Genomic DNA, 18737 nt, shown 5'->3' with positions numbered 1-18737 from the left:
TGCTAGGCCATTGAACGCGCTCATCTGTCAGCCTTTGCTTCATGGTATGAAGCTTTTGTGAGTGTGATAGTTGGAAGCTGAGGTGCTGATTTTTCCTTCATTCATTTTAGAAAAGAACTGCAGGTGGACTTCTGTGCGTGTGTGTATAAGTGTGTGTGTTCATGTTCCCGTGTTCCTGTGTGTTTCTATATGTCTCTGAATGTCGCTGTACGTGTGTCTGAGCATGTGCGTGTTCCCTTGTTCTCACTGTGAGGAATCCCCGAATCCCACATCTATTTTTACACGGTGCTCCTCACAGTCTCCCTGGGTAACGTGTTGCCGGGCTGCCGCCTGCCTTGGTATTTTCTGTGTTGTTTACTTATTTTCCTTGCCGGGCTTGTGAACTTTACCGGTGGCGCCCCCTGTTGTCGACGGCGCATGTAAAAATGTGCTGGGGGGCCGTCACTAAGCTACGCTCATCCCGCAGTGAGCGGTTAGCGCGCGAGGGACGCGGCAGCCACGGGATGCCGTGGTCGCTGGGATACGCAGCTCCTATCCCATAATGCTCGCACACTTCCTCCTTCCCTCTCCTCCAGTTCCCCGCGACTGGTCTTGCACCTGGGTTTTCTGCGTTTTCGTCTGGGGCCTCAGAGTCGCACGGCCGGCTGGTTCCGCCACACGGAAATGCTGAGGCGGATTTAAGGATCAGCGATTCCCGTTTGCGAAGGTTAGCCGAGTTGATGTGGCACTGCCGCAGTGTGCGAATAGCGGGGGCCCGGTTTGGGGGGTAGGGTCAACCAGTGAGAGGGACGGCCCGCACTGTAGGTGCGAGACTTTCTCAGAACAAAGCCTCCCCATGGCAGTCCGCTGCACACTCCCATTTGCGTGATCGTATGTGCACGCTTGCCGTGCTGCTCAGCCAGATGGCCCCAGTTAGAGCCACAGGCCCCTGTCCTCCATCCTGGATCATGGCAAATGCATCTGGGCTGGTGGTGTTAAGCGCCGCAGGACCGGACCTGACGGGCACGTACTAGACGACTGCCTGGGGTCTTTGGCCTTGTTTTGGACCCACTAATGAGTCTGCATCTGTACGCAGTGGTACAGCCCCTTCTCAGTTCAGTGGCTGGGTCCATCTCTGTTGTCCTGTCCTTCGCTTCCATGAGTGAAGTCCTCATTCCCAGGACCAGGAGGCGTATGTGAGTTCACCGAGGGGGTACCCACGCATGAGTGAAGGATGTACACCGACATATTCGAACATGCCCATGAAAATTATGTTGTTATCCGGCACGTGAGCCGATCTCTTCATTACTCTGAGCACCCTGAGTGACATATTCAGAGGTTTATGTCATGGATTTAGCATAGGGTTTACTGTTATTTAATTCAGTTCATTTTATTTTTATATAGCGCCGTTCACAACGCAGTCACCCCAAGGCACTCTGTCCATTAACGTTATGCCTGTTAATATAAAAGGTCAGTTATATAAGGTCAGTTTTGGAGGCTCTAGCTGCCTTGTAAATTGAACCTGGCTTGTATGTTTCTTTCCCCCTGCTGAATGATGCGTGTGGCAGTGCCGTTAGTCACATGGTCGGGATGTCACAGGGTTCCTTGATGAAGGACCTTGGCTTCTGGGAGCCTGAGCTCTGCAGAGCGGACACTGAGGACCTCGGGAGCTGACGGGTGTGTGTGAGCTCACACTGCAGTCAGCAGCATCTTGCTGCTTCAGCAGACGGTTGAGGTGGATCAGTGCGCTTTTGGATTTGATCCGTCTCTCTGAGTTATGGGACGGTAAGGATGAATCTGTGTGGGTTGGACCTGGAGGGCCTGGCTGTCTCTCCTGAGCTGGTTCTACCTTGAGCCTAAGAAAATAAGCCGCTAATGAAAACCGATGGATGAAAGAAAGGGTAACAAATAGATTGGGAGCCTTTTCCTGTCTGAGCTATGTGATGAAGCTGTGAGTGTATCTTTTGCCTGCAGCTGTGCCTTTGATGGACGAGCCGGACCCACTGGCCGAAAGGCTGCAGGCTCGAGTCCCAATAGCCTGCATTGACGGCGCCTCCTACTGGTTGAGGTGCAGGAGTTAGTTACAGGAGGATTTGTATATTGTTTGCCAGACCAGTTTATAATGGTATTGCAACGCTTAGCCAAAACAGGAAGAGTGTCTTTCAGAGCTGGCAGATGCAAGTCAGCTCCGGAAACCTCAGACTGCAGTTCTGTCGGGAGGGAACCTCCAAAACGCAATCACCTTAGCAACGTGGGGAGAGGAGGCTGAGGTTTCAGGGGTACCAGTGACCACAGACCCCCCACCCCCCTCACACACACTCCATGGGTCCGTTTGCTGGCATCTGCTGAATTAGTGATGCCAATAACGCCGCTACGTACACCAGCAGCGGCCTTGCCTGGTGGTAAAGCCAGGAAGTGAACAGCTACTGATCTCTGTAATATTGCCAGACAAATGTGTCCTGTGATGTCTGTTCCCACCTCATCTGCTCCTTAACGTGTCTATGAAAGCGTTTGTTTCCAGCCAACGTATCTATCACTAGTACTACTGCCCCCTGGTTCCTGCTCTAGTGCTCTGTGAGGAGGTGATGGTCCGTTCTGTCGATGTGGGTCTCTGTCCATTTGGATTAATGGTGCTTTTCCACCACATCTGGCACTGAAATTGTGCATCAGAAAAAGATCTGAAAGTATGTTACTTCAGGGGTTTGGTTTTCCTCGGGCATTAAAACTGGTACATCCACACTGCACTGCTGGGTGTCTCTTAAGGTGTCTTATTTGAAAAAAATGTTGCATTTGTACAGAAGCATTTATATTGATATTAAGAAAAAACATCCATGGTTCAAATTATACTACAACACATTTTAGCCCCAGGATGGTGCCTATCCTCCGCATTTTATGGTGTGTTGTGTTATGTATCAGTGTTTCTGATCTTGACTTGATCTAGCCTTACCTTGGTCTTGGTCTTGTCTCTGTCTCACCCTACCTTGGTCTTGGTCTTATTTTAGTCTCGATACTCTGGTCTCCGTAATGACTTGGTCTCAGTTTAGGTGTTCTGGACTACATGACTTCTCTGAGAACGAAACAGTGCTCTGTGGAGGTTCTGTTGATGTGGGGACATGTCCGTGTACTCAGAGCTCAGCAGTATGGTGTGAGGGTACTTCTCACATGGAGTTTGACATTGATTTACTAGGCAGTTCAGTTTTAATCCGACTCGCAGAATCACAGGTTCCCATTGTGTAATGAGACCTTTTCAGATTTAGGCTTTGCTTTTGTTTACTAGTCTACAAGCTCAGAAGCAAGACTGTTCTTTCGCAAACATCCAGTTTACCCTTCGCCGTGTCGTTACGACCAAGACGGTAATTCAGGGGCTCGTCATGCCGTACCCCGCATTTATCCTGACGCTCCAGCTCTGCAGTCATGCAGTCGTGGTCATGTCCAGCCTCGGAGTGTCACACATATGGGACGCTTCCTCTGTGGGGACACCCTGGAACTATGCATCACACGGAGTGACCTCTGAAGGTGCTTTATGCTGGGACGATGTAGGGGCTGCCCGCTGATGGCACCACGCCGGGGGATGCTGGGGCCTGAGAATGTCCTGCAGCGTCAGCAGGCATAGGACGAAGCGGTCAATCCCAGGATGCACGGCGCGTCCTCTCCCGCTTCCCGCTAACTGGATTGATCCAACCGCCGTGCTTCGTCACCGGTGGCCACATGCTACCTGTCACAGCCCATCTGTCACACAGGGTGACTTCTTTTCTGAAATGCTGGCTTTGAGCACGTCCTTCTGATAAAAGCACACAGAACTTCCCGTTCTGGTGCTGCACTTTCCTGGATGGTACGGCAGCCCGGCCAATTCCGCATCAGGTCTGCTAAACACAGACAGCTATGCCAGGGCCCTGCCGTACCCACGAGGGTCTAGGATGGGGAAGACCCCCCTGATACCCGTCTGGAACAGATCATGGATTGCTGCAGGATTTAGGGGTCCTGCCTACAACTTGGACCCTGAGTGATGGGTGAGCAGCAGGAAATGATTTCAAAGGTGTCGGCCACTGCCCAGAGATGCCCTAGTGCCCTAGACTGGCTGTACCCCAGCTTATATTGCAGATTTCCTTTTATCCTGAAGTGAGAAAACTCCACAGGCCATTTGGAGAACTTATTTATTTATGTAATTATACAGACAGCTCTGGGTGTGAAGCACCGATCATCCAGGCTGGCTGCATTTGGAGTGTCAGGTTTGGGGGGTAAATGCCAACACACCTCCCAAAATAAGGGTGTTTGACAGACTGTCCTCTGTTTCGGTGCCTGCCCCTTCCTGTATGTCATCTACACCAGTGGGTGCAAGGGCTCCTGTGAAACGCAGCCTCACTTGTATGACATGTAGCATGAAATCAATGTCATGTGACCGGCGCTTTTTGCACGTGCCACAGAAGGCAGTAGAGAGCACATGAAAAGGGGGGAGAACGGAGATGGTGAAGACGCGCTTCCACCTCGTAACGCAGCAGAGCAGAAGCGGACGCCCGGCTAGGCTCAAAGCGGCTCAGCCGAGCAGAGCGCAAACACGCCGTCGCGAAAGGCCGGGCCCCTCACAGGCGTCGGCTTAATTGGCTTTTTGGCTGTGAGGGTGTTTACAGTTCCCTCTGGTAAACAAAAGCGCTTCAGTTATATTTGGATTTGACTGTCATCTTTCTGTCATGACATTTCATTAATTAGAAATATGACGATTCCGTTTATGGAAACAGATCACTGTGGATCAATCTCGTGAAATAGCGGCTTGTCTGGGCGTAGCAGAGGTATGAGTGCGCAGGCCGTTAAATGAGCAGGTGTCTCGTGGCGAGTCAGGACGCGGACGCAGGAAATGAGGGACCGCTTGCAGTTATTCGGCTTCAGAGTGGTTTCAAATAAAACGTTTTCTATATCCTTCAGCTCTAAAACATACGTTAACAGGATAAAATAATAATAATAATTTATGGTTAGGTCTATTATGTACCTTATGTAAGATGATGTAGCTAAGCAATGGGCTAACTTTCATTTAAGCGGCAATTATTTTGACATACAGGAATAGTACGAAGTAAATTAGGCAAAAGTGACGACAAAAACAGGCGTGGCTACTCTAAGAGGTTAAATTGCAACTTGGCGTTACTGGATGAGCCCATTGGACCTGAGCGTCGTCTTTTAAGATGCATTTCAGTTGTTATGTGATGGTATTTAAGTTCGGTGTCGCAATACTGATAGACGATGCATTTTCATTCCCTTTTCATGCGATGTGCTTCCACACAACTGATGCTTTCGCTTTTCATTTAGAACATCATCCGCCATGCGGGTCTTCCTCTAGCTATATCGCTGAGTAATCCCGAAGGAAAATTTCAATCGATAATCGAGTCTAGTTGAGTAATCACGACAGTTCTACAAAATACTTAACAAATTTACATAACTCCCCAGTGTCGGAACCCTTTTAAGTGGAATGCTGCCACACATCAGACTGTTAGTTTAGATTTAGGCATTTTAACCGTGCTTAAGGTAGCTATTGGCATCTGCTGACACCAGAGTAAGTGTGATGTAAACTTGGAGCCACATGGGGGGGGGGGGGGGGGTCACCGTGAGCCAGTCATCGCCAATGGTGTTCAGCCATGCATGGGCTGAGGACCAACCCCCCGGTGTGACCCTGAGGGTGCAGCTGGCTTGTTGTGGGGTGGGGATCTGTCTTTATGCCTGAATGAACGCAGTAAATGTTCCTCTCAGGGTAATGAAACATAGCTTCACCTTGCAGTGTTTCGGGGGGGGTTGGGGAGGGGGTGTCTTTAACCCTAACAGGCTCATCTTCTCAGACAGCAGGTGGCTTCTGTTCATGGCTTATGAAAACACACACACACAGCATGCTGGGTGTCTGTGAAAAGGCTTCATGGCTTGATAAAGTGCTGGATGCTTTCAGGAGTCTGGGGGCCGTCGCATGCCGATGGTGTCGCTGTCACGCGTGGGGAGGTGTCACGGCTCCCCGAGAGGTGTCCAGCCTCGGCAGTCAGGGACTCCATGCATCATTTGATTGGACAAAAAGAGGAGAGTATGGGATCTGGCCAGAGGAAGAGGAGGAGGAAGGTCACCAGGCAGGACCACCTTCATCCTGCTGGCAGTTTACATTTTGGGGCAGCGTGTAGCCCAGCTCGTGATAATGCTGTACCTAAGATCAGAAGGTCACCAGCTTCAAATCCCCGAGTTAGGGAAGTGATACTGCGGGGCCCACAGCTGCCGCAGGGACTGTCCCACCCTGCTTTCTCAAATATGTACGTCACTGAAAGAGTGCGCTAAATAAATGAAATGTTAATCTGTGTATTAAGCCAATTGGTGCAGACTGTAAGTCTGGTACAGGGATTTACCGGCAGGGAGGCCACTTGGAGGAAAGTTCAGGTTCCGGAAACTTCTGTGTGTCACCCCCAGAGAGACGACCGCAATGGAACTCCGATAAAAGCAGGAGGAGCCCACGCGGAGTTGTGATGGAGTCACCACAAAGGTCCAGTTTATTGAGCCTGTCTCACTGGTCTGACTGGCCTGACTGGAATTCCACTAGGGGCTCTCTAGGTTTTGGGTCCATATGGACCTGTGGACCAGTATCCCCATCACAGCCATTACACCACTCTCACTTTTGCTGTCTTACACCCCCCACAGAGCCCTGTGTTCCATCCTTCACCTTAGTGCAGGCTTGTAGTACTTGTGTAGTTAAACCAGAGGCGCTGTAGTGTTGGGTTTCTGCCTCAGTATTTAACCGGACAGTAGGATTCCTTACTGACCGGTTCCGTTTTTTCCAGCAATCATGTATGTCATGGGAGCACTGGGCCCAGCCGTTGGCTACCTGCTGGGAGGGGTTCTGATCGGATTCTACGTGGATCCGAAAACCATCGTGACCATCGATCAGAGTGACCCGCGTTTCGTGGGGAACTGGTAAGCTCCGAGCGTGGGAGCCCTCGATGTTTGGATGATGCATGATTTATGCAGGTTTCCTTTGTCCTCTGAATTAGCGGTCAAAATCGTCTGTATGACATGCTGTGAGCTTTCTGGCGCGTGTGTGTGTGTGTGTGTACATACATTTGTCTGGGTGCTGCATAACGCTGTCATCCTTCTGGTATCTCTGCTCTTGGGTTTGACGTGCTGTGTGTGTATCTCTCTCTCTCTCCGTGCCACACAGGTGGAGCGGCTTCCTGCTCTGCGCCATGGCCATGCTCCTCGTCATCTTCCCTATGTTCACCTTCCCCAAAAAGCTTCCTCCACGCCTCAAGAGGAAGAAGAAGAAGAAAAAGATGGCCGCCAATGACGTCTCCAGCGACGAGGACATCATGAAAGAGAAGTCTGGTAGCAAAGACCAGACCGTCACCTCCTCCATGGGTTTCGGGAAGGATATCAAAGGTACTGCGCCCTCTGCTGGCTTTCGCGTGCTTCCCACGTCAGCCCCCCCCGCGCTTGGTCATGAATGAATGTGTCATCTGTATCTTCACCGTGGACCTGGTGAGCTTTTCATCTCTGCTAGTTTGTCGCTTTGTGTAGAGCATTCAACCCAGTAGATTTTGTCCTCCATTCCTCGTATTGTAGACGGCAGGTTCCTGGTGCTAGTCTCAAGGACCTTCATTGGGTTTCTCATGATTGCTTAGTGACCATCATTAAGGGACGACGTGGAGGTGTGAAGAGCCGCTGGTGCAATGTACAGGGTCACCACACCACCATTAATCGATATTTTATAGACGTTATGTTGAAGACATCTCTGAACAGCATCCATGACTGTGAAATATGAGGTCCTTAACCTGTCATGTTTCACTGGTCTGCTTCACAGCCCCGGGAAAGACTCTCTGTCTGGCACCAGACTCACAGAAATAAATCTTTTGAAGCTTTGAAGGTCAGCAGGAAGGTGAAATCTCTTTGTGACTGACTGTGCCCGTAAGGAACTTGATCCTGTAACTAAGGAGCTGCAGTCCCAGAAGGAGAGCCGCTTGTGTACCACCGAGATGTGTACTCAACCTGTCTTCGGAACCACATATTCCTGTTATCGATTTTGGCTACAACACCTTTTAGGAGCTTCTATTCTTAGAACCTCAAACCTTCCAAAAGGTCCTATTTTTAGTACCTTAAAAACCTTTTAGAAGGTTCTAGTGTTTCGGCTTTCATATTACGCCCCTCCGTCCATCCTGATGCTAAATCAAATTTAAGAGTGTGAAATGTGGCCGAAGAAGATCGTTCCACAATGCTTTCTAAATCATTCTTGACAAATTGTCAGTGTTTGTTACAGTATACACTGCCTCGGCCGGATGCATTTTACAGAAAGATACTAAGGTTTTTTTTGTTTGTTTGTTTATTGTTTTGACAAGTAAAATGTCCTTAAAGTCTGAAGCAGATTTACATTGAACGGGTTTTGCTGCCTGACACCCTCAGCTGGTGCTGGTCCATCCATTAGGATCCAGTGCCAATCAACCCATTTGGCAGCCGCCTAGGGCACCATCTTCTGAGGGGGCGCAGACCTAGCCGTCCGTTTTCACTTTGTCTTATACAGGGGGTGCTGGGGGGGAAGCTGGCCTGGGGCGATACTGCCTTGAGCTTCCTTGAGGAGTAAAGGCACCTCTGGGTTAGACAGATAGACAGAGAGCGGGACTCAGCCATGGAATAACTCATCATTTCTTCATTATGGTTGTATTTCACTTATTTCTCAAAGGATTTAAAAGCTTTTGTCATTCATAACAAGATTAGAAAATCCAATAAGCAGTGAACAGTCGGACACTGTCAGGATCAATTCGGATAAATTCCTCTAACCGTGTTTCCCTCGTTCTGGCGATAGAACCTTCTACCTCCAGAATGCCCAGAATGATTTGATCTGCCTGGATTATTTTAAGGACCCAGTGCAGCTAACCGGGTATTAGAGTACGAGGTAGTAAATCCTGCAGTCTGCCTGAGCAGAGCTGGCCAGCTGCCCTTGCTCCTGCCCCCTGTGCTGTGCTGTTCCACCAAAGCAATCTGACGTAAAGATGCAAGGTTATCAAGTCTGAGGAAGACTGCGCTCGGCTGAAGCTTGACTTAATTCAGCAGTTTATCTGCCCTGGTCGTCATATGAGCGTATCTGAAGATTAGGGACATAATCAGCCTCAGAATGATGAAAGTACAGCACGTCTCTTTACGGAAACACGTCCGGCAAAAATTACCCTCGATAGGAGCTGCGGCAGCAAGCAGTCTGCTGTCCCTGGGTGTCTCGACCCCCCCCAAGCTGTTACAAACCCCTTTGTATATTTGTCAGGTCTGAAAGGTTCACCGTGCGCCCCTGCAGCCAGGGCAATGGTTTCAGCGGTTCCTGGGTGGGGGGGGGTGTTTAAGTTTGCCTTAGTGAGCTGTTTCACTCTGTGCTCCTCAGCAGAAGGGTTTTGGGTCAAATCCCAGGCGGGCAACACTGACGCACCAAAATGACCTGGATCACTCCTGAAAATGCCGTAGAGATGAATGATGGGTAAATTATACGTTTCAGTCACCTTGAATAACAGTGCGGGGCAGGGATTCTCGCAGCGTAGTAATTAACCTGCCCCCTCCCTCCAATCTGGGGACATCTGAGGTTTGATATTGTGTCCCTCATATTGTGTCTCTGATGACAAAGGCTGGTGGTTCGTTGAATGGGGAGGTTTCATGTTACTGTCATCATCTACAGTAACACGCTAACATACGTCCTGATTGGCTGTTGAACACGGCACATTTACTAGCAGCATGTGCAAGACGACACCGATGCAAATCAGAGGTGTTACTGGTTCAGGAAGCTCAGTGCCACGCTTGGTGTTACCAGGAAGGAGCACATTACGGGATAGATTTAACCGCAGATGGACCGTCGCTGTCAGGCGGACCTTCCTGCGGTACGAGACCTCCTCATTAAACGGGCCGCCTGCTGTGAAATGAACCGCTGAATGGATCTGGTCCCGCAGTCATAAAACAAAGCAAGGTCCTGATGCTGCTCTGGACGACATCCCTCAGGCTGCGGCTCTGTGGCCCCAGGGCCTGGCACGGCCTGGGGTGTCAGCAGCCTCCTGACCCCCTGCCCCCCTCCCTGCAGATCTCCCCCGGGCCGCCGTCCGGATCCTGAGCAACATGACATTCCTGTTCGTCAGCCTGTCCTACACGGCGGAGAGTGCCATCGTCACTGCATTTATCACCTTCATCCCCAAGTTCATTGAGTCTCAGTTCGGGATTCCAGCGTCCAACGCCAGCATCTACACAGGTGGGGGCTGTGTGTGTGTGTCTGTGTGTCTGTGTGGTTTTTTTTTAATCTGCAATTTTAAATCCAGGTGAACGCAGGCTGCTTCCAAGCTCAAAATCTCTAAGACAGAAGTATACAGTAACAATGTGAAAGAGGAGACAGTGGCAATGGCCACAAACCAGCCAGGCAGCGAGAACAAGCAACTTTGTGATGCCAGAGATGACTGTCAACTTATCCAGCAGTGCCTCATAAATCGGAGGGTGACCTCAAGTGACCTTCACAAGGAATAGGAAACATTAAGGGGTGGGAAGTGCACTGATAGCATAGTAAGAAGTGCTAGGACTCCTAACAGACCATAAAGACCTATAAAACTAGGCAGAAGCCCCTCACCAATGAGAACAGGGAAGAGCCAGGCTGCAGTTTGCAAAAAAATGTTTTCCACTGGGCGTGTCCTCTCAGGCTGTGTCCTCTCAGGCTGTGTCCTCTCAGGCTGTGTCCTCTCAGGCTGTGTCCTCTCAGGCTGTGTCCTCTCAGGCTGTGTCCTCTCAGGCTGTGCTCTGGGCGTGTCCTCTGGGCGTGTCTTCAGGCAATCCCAGCAGTGATCAGTGTCCTGGGGACCGACCAGGTTAATGCCTGTCATAAGTGCACCTCCTTCCTGAGGCTGGTATGGTTTCACCCAATCCCAGCCTACTGTGTTGTGCGTGCTGAGCTCAGGCTACGAGCCCCCCCCCCCCCCCCCCATCATCCTCCTACCTTTTTTTTGGGATGAAGCGGAGGTTTCAAGAGGGAGGGATTGGCCCGTTGGAAGAAGGTGTTCTACCTGCCCGCCATCTCTCATGATCCTGTTAATCTCTATAGGGACTAATGTGTTAGAAAGTGTCATCTTCATGTTGCCATATTTAATGGTACAGTTTATGCAGCAATAAAAATAAAATGGCCTCGTGTTTCTATATTTTTTGGGAAGGTTGTCCAGCAAGGCATTTGGAAATATAGATGTATCTGTTTTATTACCATTAAATGTAGTTTAACCACATACTGGTTAAGCACTTATGAAAGATGGATGGATCAATATATGTATCCTTTAGTGATGCATTTTGGGAAAATTGTCCTTTTAAAATGTGAAGATGGCTGTATCCCACAATTGTGCCCCCTGAAAATCATGTCCTTGGGGATGACCGAGCACTGTCAATGAAGAGGCCTTCATTCCTGCCATTACTCTCCAATACTTGAGTTTGTTGCCGGGATACAGCAGCAGAGTCATTGTAGCAGTATGGTTACTATGACGACACTGCAATGCCTTGTGATGTGGATCGCCCTCCCGGCGCATCCTGAAGACTCTGATTTTGGCGCCCCCTGCTGGGCTGGACCTGTGGTGAGTGCTCCTGTGAGTCCAGTGAGTTTGAGAATCTCACTGGGCTCTGGGACCGACACCATTTTGGATGTAATGGCATGTTGGCCATTGGAGACATATCGACACACCGCGGAGCTTCTGTTTCGTGATTCTTGGCCGGATCTCCTTGGTGTGGTGCGTAAGGCCCTCCTCCTGTGTCACATCTACGGGGGCTTGGGGCTTTGAGCTAACCGGTCAGCCTGAGCACATGTCCCGTGCCCCCGCCAGGGACTCCTTACCGTTCCTTACTCCTTACCGTACCCCCCCCCCCCCCCATCTTGCTTGACAAAGAACCTCCCCCCCTGGTGTTGTGTTGTACTATCTGTCTCAGTGGGGAGGTCGATTCATAGCACCAGTCCTCCAGGGGGCAGTAATGATGGCCATGGGATTTTGTGTCCCTCTGATCATCAGGTACTTTCCAAGCTCCTGGAGTGATACCTATTTGATGGGTTACTCTGCATGAATTCTGTGATGTAGATTCTCCTTAAAGTCCATTGTGCTGCGATTCTCTCTTGGCTCCCAGATTCCTCAGATGGCATCTCTGTCCTCTTCCTTCCTTCTCTCAGGTGTGATTATTGTGCCAAGCGCTGGGGTGGGCATTGTCCTGGGGGGTTACATCATCAAGAAGCTGAAACTGGGTGCCCGGGAGTCCGCCAAGTTGGCCATGATCTGCAGTGGGGTCTCGCTGCTCTGCTTCTCCACGCTTTTCATCGTGGGCTGTGAGAGCATCAACCTTGGAGGCATTAACATCCCCTACACCACAGGGTAAGGCCTGCCTCCCGCCTCAACATCCCTTACACCATAGGGTAAGGCCCGCCTCCCGCCTCAACATCCCTTACACCATAGGGTAAGGCCCGCCTCCCGCCTCAACATCCCTTACACCATAGGGTAAGGCCCGCCTCCCGCCTCAACATCCCTTACACCATAGGGTAAGGCCCGCCTCCCGCCTCAACATCCCTTACACCATAGGGTAAGGCCCGCCTCCCGCCTCAACATCCCTTACACCATAGGGTAAGGCCCGCCTCCCGCCTCAACATCCCTTACACCATTAGGGTAAGGCCCGCCTCCCGCCTCAACATCCCTTACACCATTAGGGTAAGGCCCGCCTCCCGCCTCAACATCCCTTACACCATAGGGTAAGGCCCGCCTCCCGCCTCAACATCCCTTACACCATTAGGGTAAGGCCCGCCTCCCGCCTCAACATCCCTTACACCATAGGGTAAGGCCCGCCTCCCGCCTCAACATTCCTTACACCATAGGGTAAGGCCCGCCTCCCGCCTCAACATCCCCTACACCACAGGGTAAGGCCTGCCTCCCGCCTCAACATCCCTTACACCATAGGGTAAGGCCCGCCTCCCGCCTCAACATCCCTTACACCATAGGGTAAGGCCCGCCTCCCGCCTCAACATCCCTTACACCATTAGGGTAAGGCCCGCCTCCCGCCTCAACATCCCTTACACCATAGGGTAAGGCCCGCCTCCCGCCTCAACATCCCTTACACCATAGGGTAAGGCCCGCCTCCCGCCTCAACATCCCTTACACCATAGGGTAAGGCCCGCCTCCCGCCTCAACATCCCTTACACCATAGGGTAAGGCCCGCCTCCCGCCTCAACATCCCTTACACCATAGGGTAAGGCCCGCCTCCCGCCTCAACATCCCTTACACCATAGGGTAAGGCCCCGCCTCCCGCCTCAACATTCCTTACACCATAGGGTAAGGCCCGCCTCCCGCCTCAACATCCCCTACACCACAGGGTAAGGCCTGCCTCCCGCCTCAACATCCCTTACACCATAGGGTAAGGCCCGCCTCCCGCCTCAACATCCCTTACACCATAGGGTAAGGCCCGCCTCCCGCCTCAACATCCCTTACACCATAGGGTAAGGCCCGCCTCCCGCCTCAACATCCCTTACACCATAGGGTAAGGCCCGCCCCCCGCATCAACATGAGCTTGTCCACATTTTCTTTGAGCCATTCTGTTCTACAATCATTTAACACCAATTTAGCTTTTTTTTTTCTCAAAAGAAAACCATCTTTGATCCAAAACCAGTGGGAGACTTTCCCCGGTGGGGGGGTGGAGCGCTGTGTCTGTACTGAACTGTGACTGTCCCCTACAGGCCCACACTCACCCTGACCCAGCGGAACCTGACCGGCAGTTGCAATGTGAACTGTGGCTGCAGGATCCACGAGTATGCCCCTGTCTGCGGATCTGACGGCATCACCTACTTCAACCCCTGCCTAGCGGGCTGCGGCAGTGTGGGCAACGACAGCACCGGAGTGAGTTTAACTACCAGCGTGTGCCACTGTGCTTAGGGATTCCAGCTGTATTCTGCTGCTTTAAAGGCCACCCTGATATGTCACTTAAATGAAGGTTCTCGTGGTAAACAGTCTCTGTTTCCCAGGGCTTAGCACACATCAATCTGAGATAGGAAGTAGACAATATTGGCAAATGCGTAGGAAGGTAAGTAACGGCACTGAGAGGAGAGGCTGACATAGGGAAGGTGTGTTCTTCAGGGACACCTTTCTGCATCAGGCTAGGATACAGAACAACGCAGCAGATCGTCGTGATGGGTATTTTCACTACTGTTGCAGTGCCTCTTTCATCCTTCTGAATAGCTTTGTGGAGTTTAAGTGCAGATCTGAAACATTTTATGTGGTGGGACAAGCAATCCAAGCCTCAGCCTTCATCGCATTCCCGAATGCAGTCTGGAGTCCATAGCTGAGCGCAACCGCAGTGCGAGGGATAAGTCTCCTACCGTCAAGGCCGGAGAGCGGGGGAAAATTCCCCTACCGCTAAGGCTGGGGGGACCTGGGAAAAGATTCCTACTGCCATAGCTGGAATGCAAAGGAAAAGTTCCCCCCTGCAATGGCCAAAATGTGTATTGTATATGACCTCTTATTTATTTTTTGTTGTTATTTTTGGAGTAACCTAAGACCACCTTTTCAGAGAGTGGCTGGTAGGTGGCTCTCCATTGAACAACAGGTGAGGTTCCTGCCTGAATCTCAGTTTCACCGCATGCCTCTCTGTCTAACCCCAGATCAGGAACTACACGGACTGTGCCTGTGTCCAGAGCCGGCAAGTCATCACTCCTCCTGGAGGAGGGCAGGGCAACCAGCTCCAGCTCGTCATCGTCAAGACCTACCTGAACGAGAATGGCCATGCTGTGTTGGGCAAATGCGACCGCACCTGCAGCACACTCATCCCCTTCCTCATCTTCCTCTTCATCGTCACGCTCATCACTGCCTGTGCCCAGCCGTCTGCCATCATTGTGACCCTTAGGTAGGAGAGCAGCACTGACGTTCAAAGTGAGAAGACATGCTACATACGTTTTTAAGAACTGCCCACGCAGAGGGATCATAAACACAGTCTGTCTTTCCGGACTCCCTCCAGGTCCGTAGAGGAGCAGGAACGACCTTTTGCGCTCGGAATGCAGTTTGTTCTTCTCCGAACACTTGGTAGTTCGGCATATGGTAAAATGGCACCATCTGCTGTTTGATTTGGGAGGTGCCCTGCAAAAGCCCCCCTTAAAAGCAGGGTGTTAGAATAGCAGCCTTTCTCAAAAGAGCCATGTTAGCTTGTTCTCTTTAGCAGCAATTCCCTCATAGCCTTGACGTTGGACTGTTTGTAATTACTTGCTAACCATAGTTACCGGCAGGGCTTCTTTTTTTTAAAAAAAAAAGAAAATTCAGAAATGTGTAAATATTTTTCACCGTGCCAGTGGTCTGCAGAAACGAAGTGAAAGTATTCTATGCCTTCAAGATGTTTGAACCGCATGTTGTAATGCCGGGTGGAGTTTATCTCTGAAGCGTGACCTCTGACTCTGCCCTCTGCAGCATACATTCCCACACCCATCTACTTCGGCGCCGTCATTGACACCACCTGCATGTTGTGGCAGCAGGACTGTGGCATCCACGGCTCCTGCTGGGAGTACGACGTCACCTCCTTCCGCTTCGTTTACTTCGGGCTGGCCGCCAGTCTTAAGTTTGTGGGCTTCATCTTCATCTTCCTCACGTGGTACTCCATCAAGTGCAAGGAGGAGCGGATGGAGCGCTGGCAGCAGAACGCCGCCCCTCTGGGCACAGTCAGCGAGCTCATCTGCCATGCCGGGGGTCAGAAGAGCCATGCGCGGACTCGCTCCTGTCCCGCCTTCACTCCCCGCGCCGAACCCCCCGGCCTGCCCTCCCTCAACCGTGGGCCCAGCAGCCAAAGCTGCCCTGGCAATGCCCTCAAAGCAATAAGCCCGCCTGTCTGCTCGCCTGTGGGCACCGCTGCGCGCGCCTGAGGCGAGGCCCCCCGCCCGCTCCACAGCCATGCTGGACACGTGCCTTCCTGCCCCACGCTTCGCCCACCCCTTTGGCTTATGCGTGGTCTGTCCTCTTGCCAAACCCCCCCCGATTGCTAGAGGCCCGGTTCCCTTGCCACGTGGTGCACCTCACACATTTACCCTCTACAGCACGTGCAGAACATAATCCGTATGAAGTGTTCCGATCCACCATGGTGCTATGTGAGGGAGTCTTACCTGGATATACAGAACAGACCTGTTTAAGATGCCGCAAATAAGCTGTTTGGTGAGCACAACGGACATGTGTACTATGCAAGCCCCCCCAGCTCGCGTGCCGCTCATGGAAGGCCGTCGTCTGCTCTCTGTTTTCCTCTGTTTGCTCTCCTTGACAGCTTACCTCTTGTTTGCGTCGAATGATGGTTCGCAAACCTCGCTGATTAAATGTTCTGCCTCTGCGGTTCTGTTTTTTTTCCCTCCGCAGTCCGTTCCCTCTCTCCCCCTCCCCCCTGTGTGTGTCTCCCTCTTCCATTTTTGGTCCATCCCCCTTCCCTTCCTGTGCCTTCCTATTCCGTCGCCGGTCCTCTCCTCTTTCCTCCTCCTGCTCTCCTCTTCTGATCGCCACAGCTTTCTTTCTAGCTTCTTCTCGCTCCTGTCCCTCCAGTACCGTATCGTAAGTGGGACAAGGGAAATTCCCAAAGCTCTCCTGCAGGGGGCACTGAGCTGAGCCTGTTCACTTCCTGTGGTCCTGCCAGCCACGACGTGTACATGGGCTCACAGTCACTGATTTCAGTAAAAAGGAGGGGGATCAAGTGGCACAAAGAGTTTCCCAGCATGATGTGCCCCCCCCCTCCCCCCCCCCGTGGGTGGCTCAGGTGAGTGGCCCATTCCCCGTGATGATTAATGTTAGCCGCCTGTATGCCCATGCAGTGTTGGAAGCATCTTAGCTATGGCCGATTCCCCCTTGGGCGGACAGCCTCCGCCGGTCCAGGTGCTCTCGTACCTGCAGGGGAGGCATGGTTTCCTCCACCTCTGCCCATGACCTTTGCAAGATCAGCCAACGAAGAGCAGAACATGGCTGATTCCTGCTTTAGGCCCGGTGCGCACAGCCTACCCTCAACAGCGCCCCCTAGTAGCGCAAGTCGCATATGTGATACAGCCTGGCCACAGCTGAGGAGCCTGGAACCCACTGGTTTGGCAGGGGAGGATGGGAGACCCAGAGGGTGAGTCTGTGCTTGATGGTGCCCCCAGTCGAACGGCTTCTGACTCCACTTGCGCTCTTTCGATCACCGGATGTGTGGGAGGCTTCTGTCTTAATCAGTTAAGATTTTAACCAGTAGTGCAGTAAGCATGCATGTAACTACTGTATGTCCGGAGTAATCGATAACAAAACAGCAGTATGTAAACTCAAAGCAAATGGCAGAGCCTAGGTGCAGGACAGCTGAGATCCCCTGCTGGTCAGAATGGGTATGACGTACAGTGGTGACATGATTAGGTCAGTGGTGAGGGAGGAGATTTCTCTGTGGATGTGCACGTATGGTGCAGAAAAAACAGTGAAGGATCTGCAACGCAAATTTCCATTTCTTTCCGTTCATGGCGTTTAAAGGATATGATGAAATTACCAAAGTAAAAAAAAAAAACAAAAAACAAACGTCTTAACTGCTAGTCCAGCGTATTAGCAGCGTTAAACAGGGATCTCCTGTGCCCACCCCCTTCCTGTAGGGGGTGCTATTGCGGGGTGAGAAGGTCTGCATTACTCTGTGAATGAACTTCTGGCCTGCAGATGGTCAGCACTGTGCCGACGCACCGTCCGTTCATATCTCCGGAAATATATCAGGACAGCTGGAGTGTAGTTTCCAGCAGCGCGAAGCTGAAGGCATCGTGAACGCGTCCGAAATTATTTAATTCCAACAGCATATAATTGGCACTGATAGACGACAGTCACGGTGTCTTGATTCATTTGCATTTACTAAACAGTAGTTGTGAGATCAGTGTTTTTTTTGTTTTTTTTTTAAGATGACAGCTGCAGATTCTGACTCGCAGTCAGAAATATTTTGAAAATGGAATGATGCAAAGAGCAGAATCCTTAGTGCTTTTCCCCAGCAGGCATGTCATACCCCAGTAGAGAATAATGTACATATTTGAAGTGGCCGAACTGAACATTTTGTGATATACAATGTGAAAGCCTGAATACGCATTCAGGGTGACCACCTCTGTGCACGTCGACCGCGCAGTATGGCAGTATCTGCTGTTGGCTCAGACGCAGCTTGGCTGAGGTTCTCACCCTGACTTATCCTCCATGATCTTCTGGAAATGCTCTTACTGACTGTACCGTTTGCCGCACTGCTCCAAGCCATCCAGAGTGATGGTTTTTCCTCACAACCAGCTTGAAAGGAGCTGAAGGAGAGGTCAGGATTTGGGTCAGTATGCTTGCACTAATTATTTTGTTTTAGGGCGGTGGGTGGGGGGGGGGGGGGGGGGGTGCTTGATGATGATTCTGGGCATTTCTCAACCTCATACCTCCTCTCGCTGTTACAAAAGGTGTTTGTAACACAAGCATCTTGTCATGCCCCTGTGGAGTGTGGGGGTTACATCTTGGGGGGTGGGGGGCAACTTTTTTTTTTTCATTTATATCAATATTGTCTTATTTATTTCAGGAACCCCTTTAAAATGAAAAAAAAAAAATGTTCGTCAGGAAGCTAAATCAATACAATATTTGTGAACATTTTGGTTTGCAAATACCTTGAATACTTGATATTTGTCAATAAAAATGGTAAAAATGTATGGATGCCTGTTGCACGTATGATGTTTAAGTTGTTCTGCAAAGACTTGCATGGAAACTCAGACTCTTATTCCAGGTGTGTGTGTGTGTGTGTGTGTGTGTGTG

The 18737-nt window shown here is 51.1% G+C and overlaps 1 protein-coding gene across 2 annotated transcripts in view; it reads left to right on the top strand.

Annotated features, from left to right (window-relative positions):
• The window catches only part of LOC125709212 (solute carrier organic anion transporter family member 5A1), a 31453-nt gene extending 12819 nt beyond the window's left edge, over nt 1–18634 (top strand). For both annotated transcript variants that reach the window (XM_048977453.1, XM_048977452.1), the window contains 8 exons: nt 6777–6909; nt 7154–7371; nt 10040–10204; nt 12140–12338; nt 13688–13847; nt 14609–14850; nt 14962–15026; nt 15405–18634. In XM_048977453.1, coding sequence (XP_048833410.1) covers nt 6782–6909; nt 7154–7371; nt 10040–10204; nt 12140–12338; nt 13688–13847; nt 14609–14850; nt 14962–15026; nt 15405–15853 — 1626 coding nt within the window. In that variant the 5' untranslated portion in view covers nt 6777–6781 and the 3' untranslated portion in view covers nt 15854–18634. The remainder of the gene's footprint in view (nt 1–6776; nt 6910–7153; nt 7372–10039; nt 10205–12139; nt 12339–13687; nt 13848–14608; nt 14851–14961; nt 15027–15404) is intronic.
• The last annotated feature ends 103 nt before the right edge of the window (nt 18635–18737 follow it).

The sequence above is a fragment of the Brienomyrus brachyistius genome, chromosome 15 (assembly GCF_023856365.1).
Source record: "Brienomyrus brachyistius isolate T26 chromosome 15, BBRACH_0.4, whole genome shotgun sequence".
NCBI lineage: Eukaryota > Metazoa > Chordata > Actinopteri > Osteoglossiformes > Mormyridae > Brienomyrus > Brienomyrus brachyistius.
The sequence above is the reverse complement of the archived record's forward strand: the minus strand, read 5'-3'. Positions and strand labels throughout refer to the sequence as shown.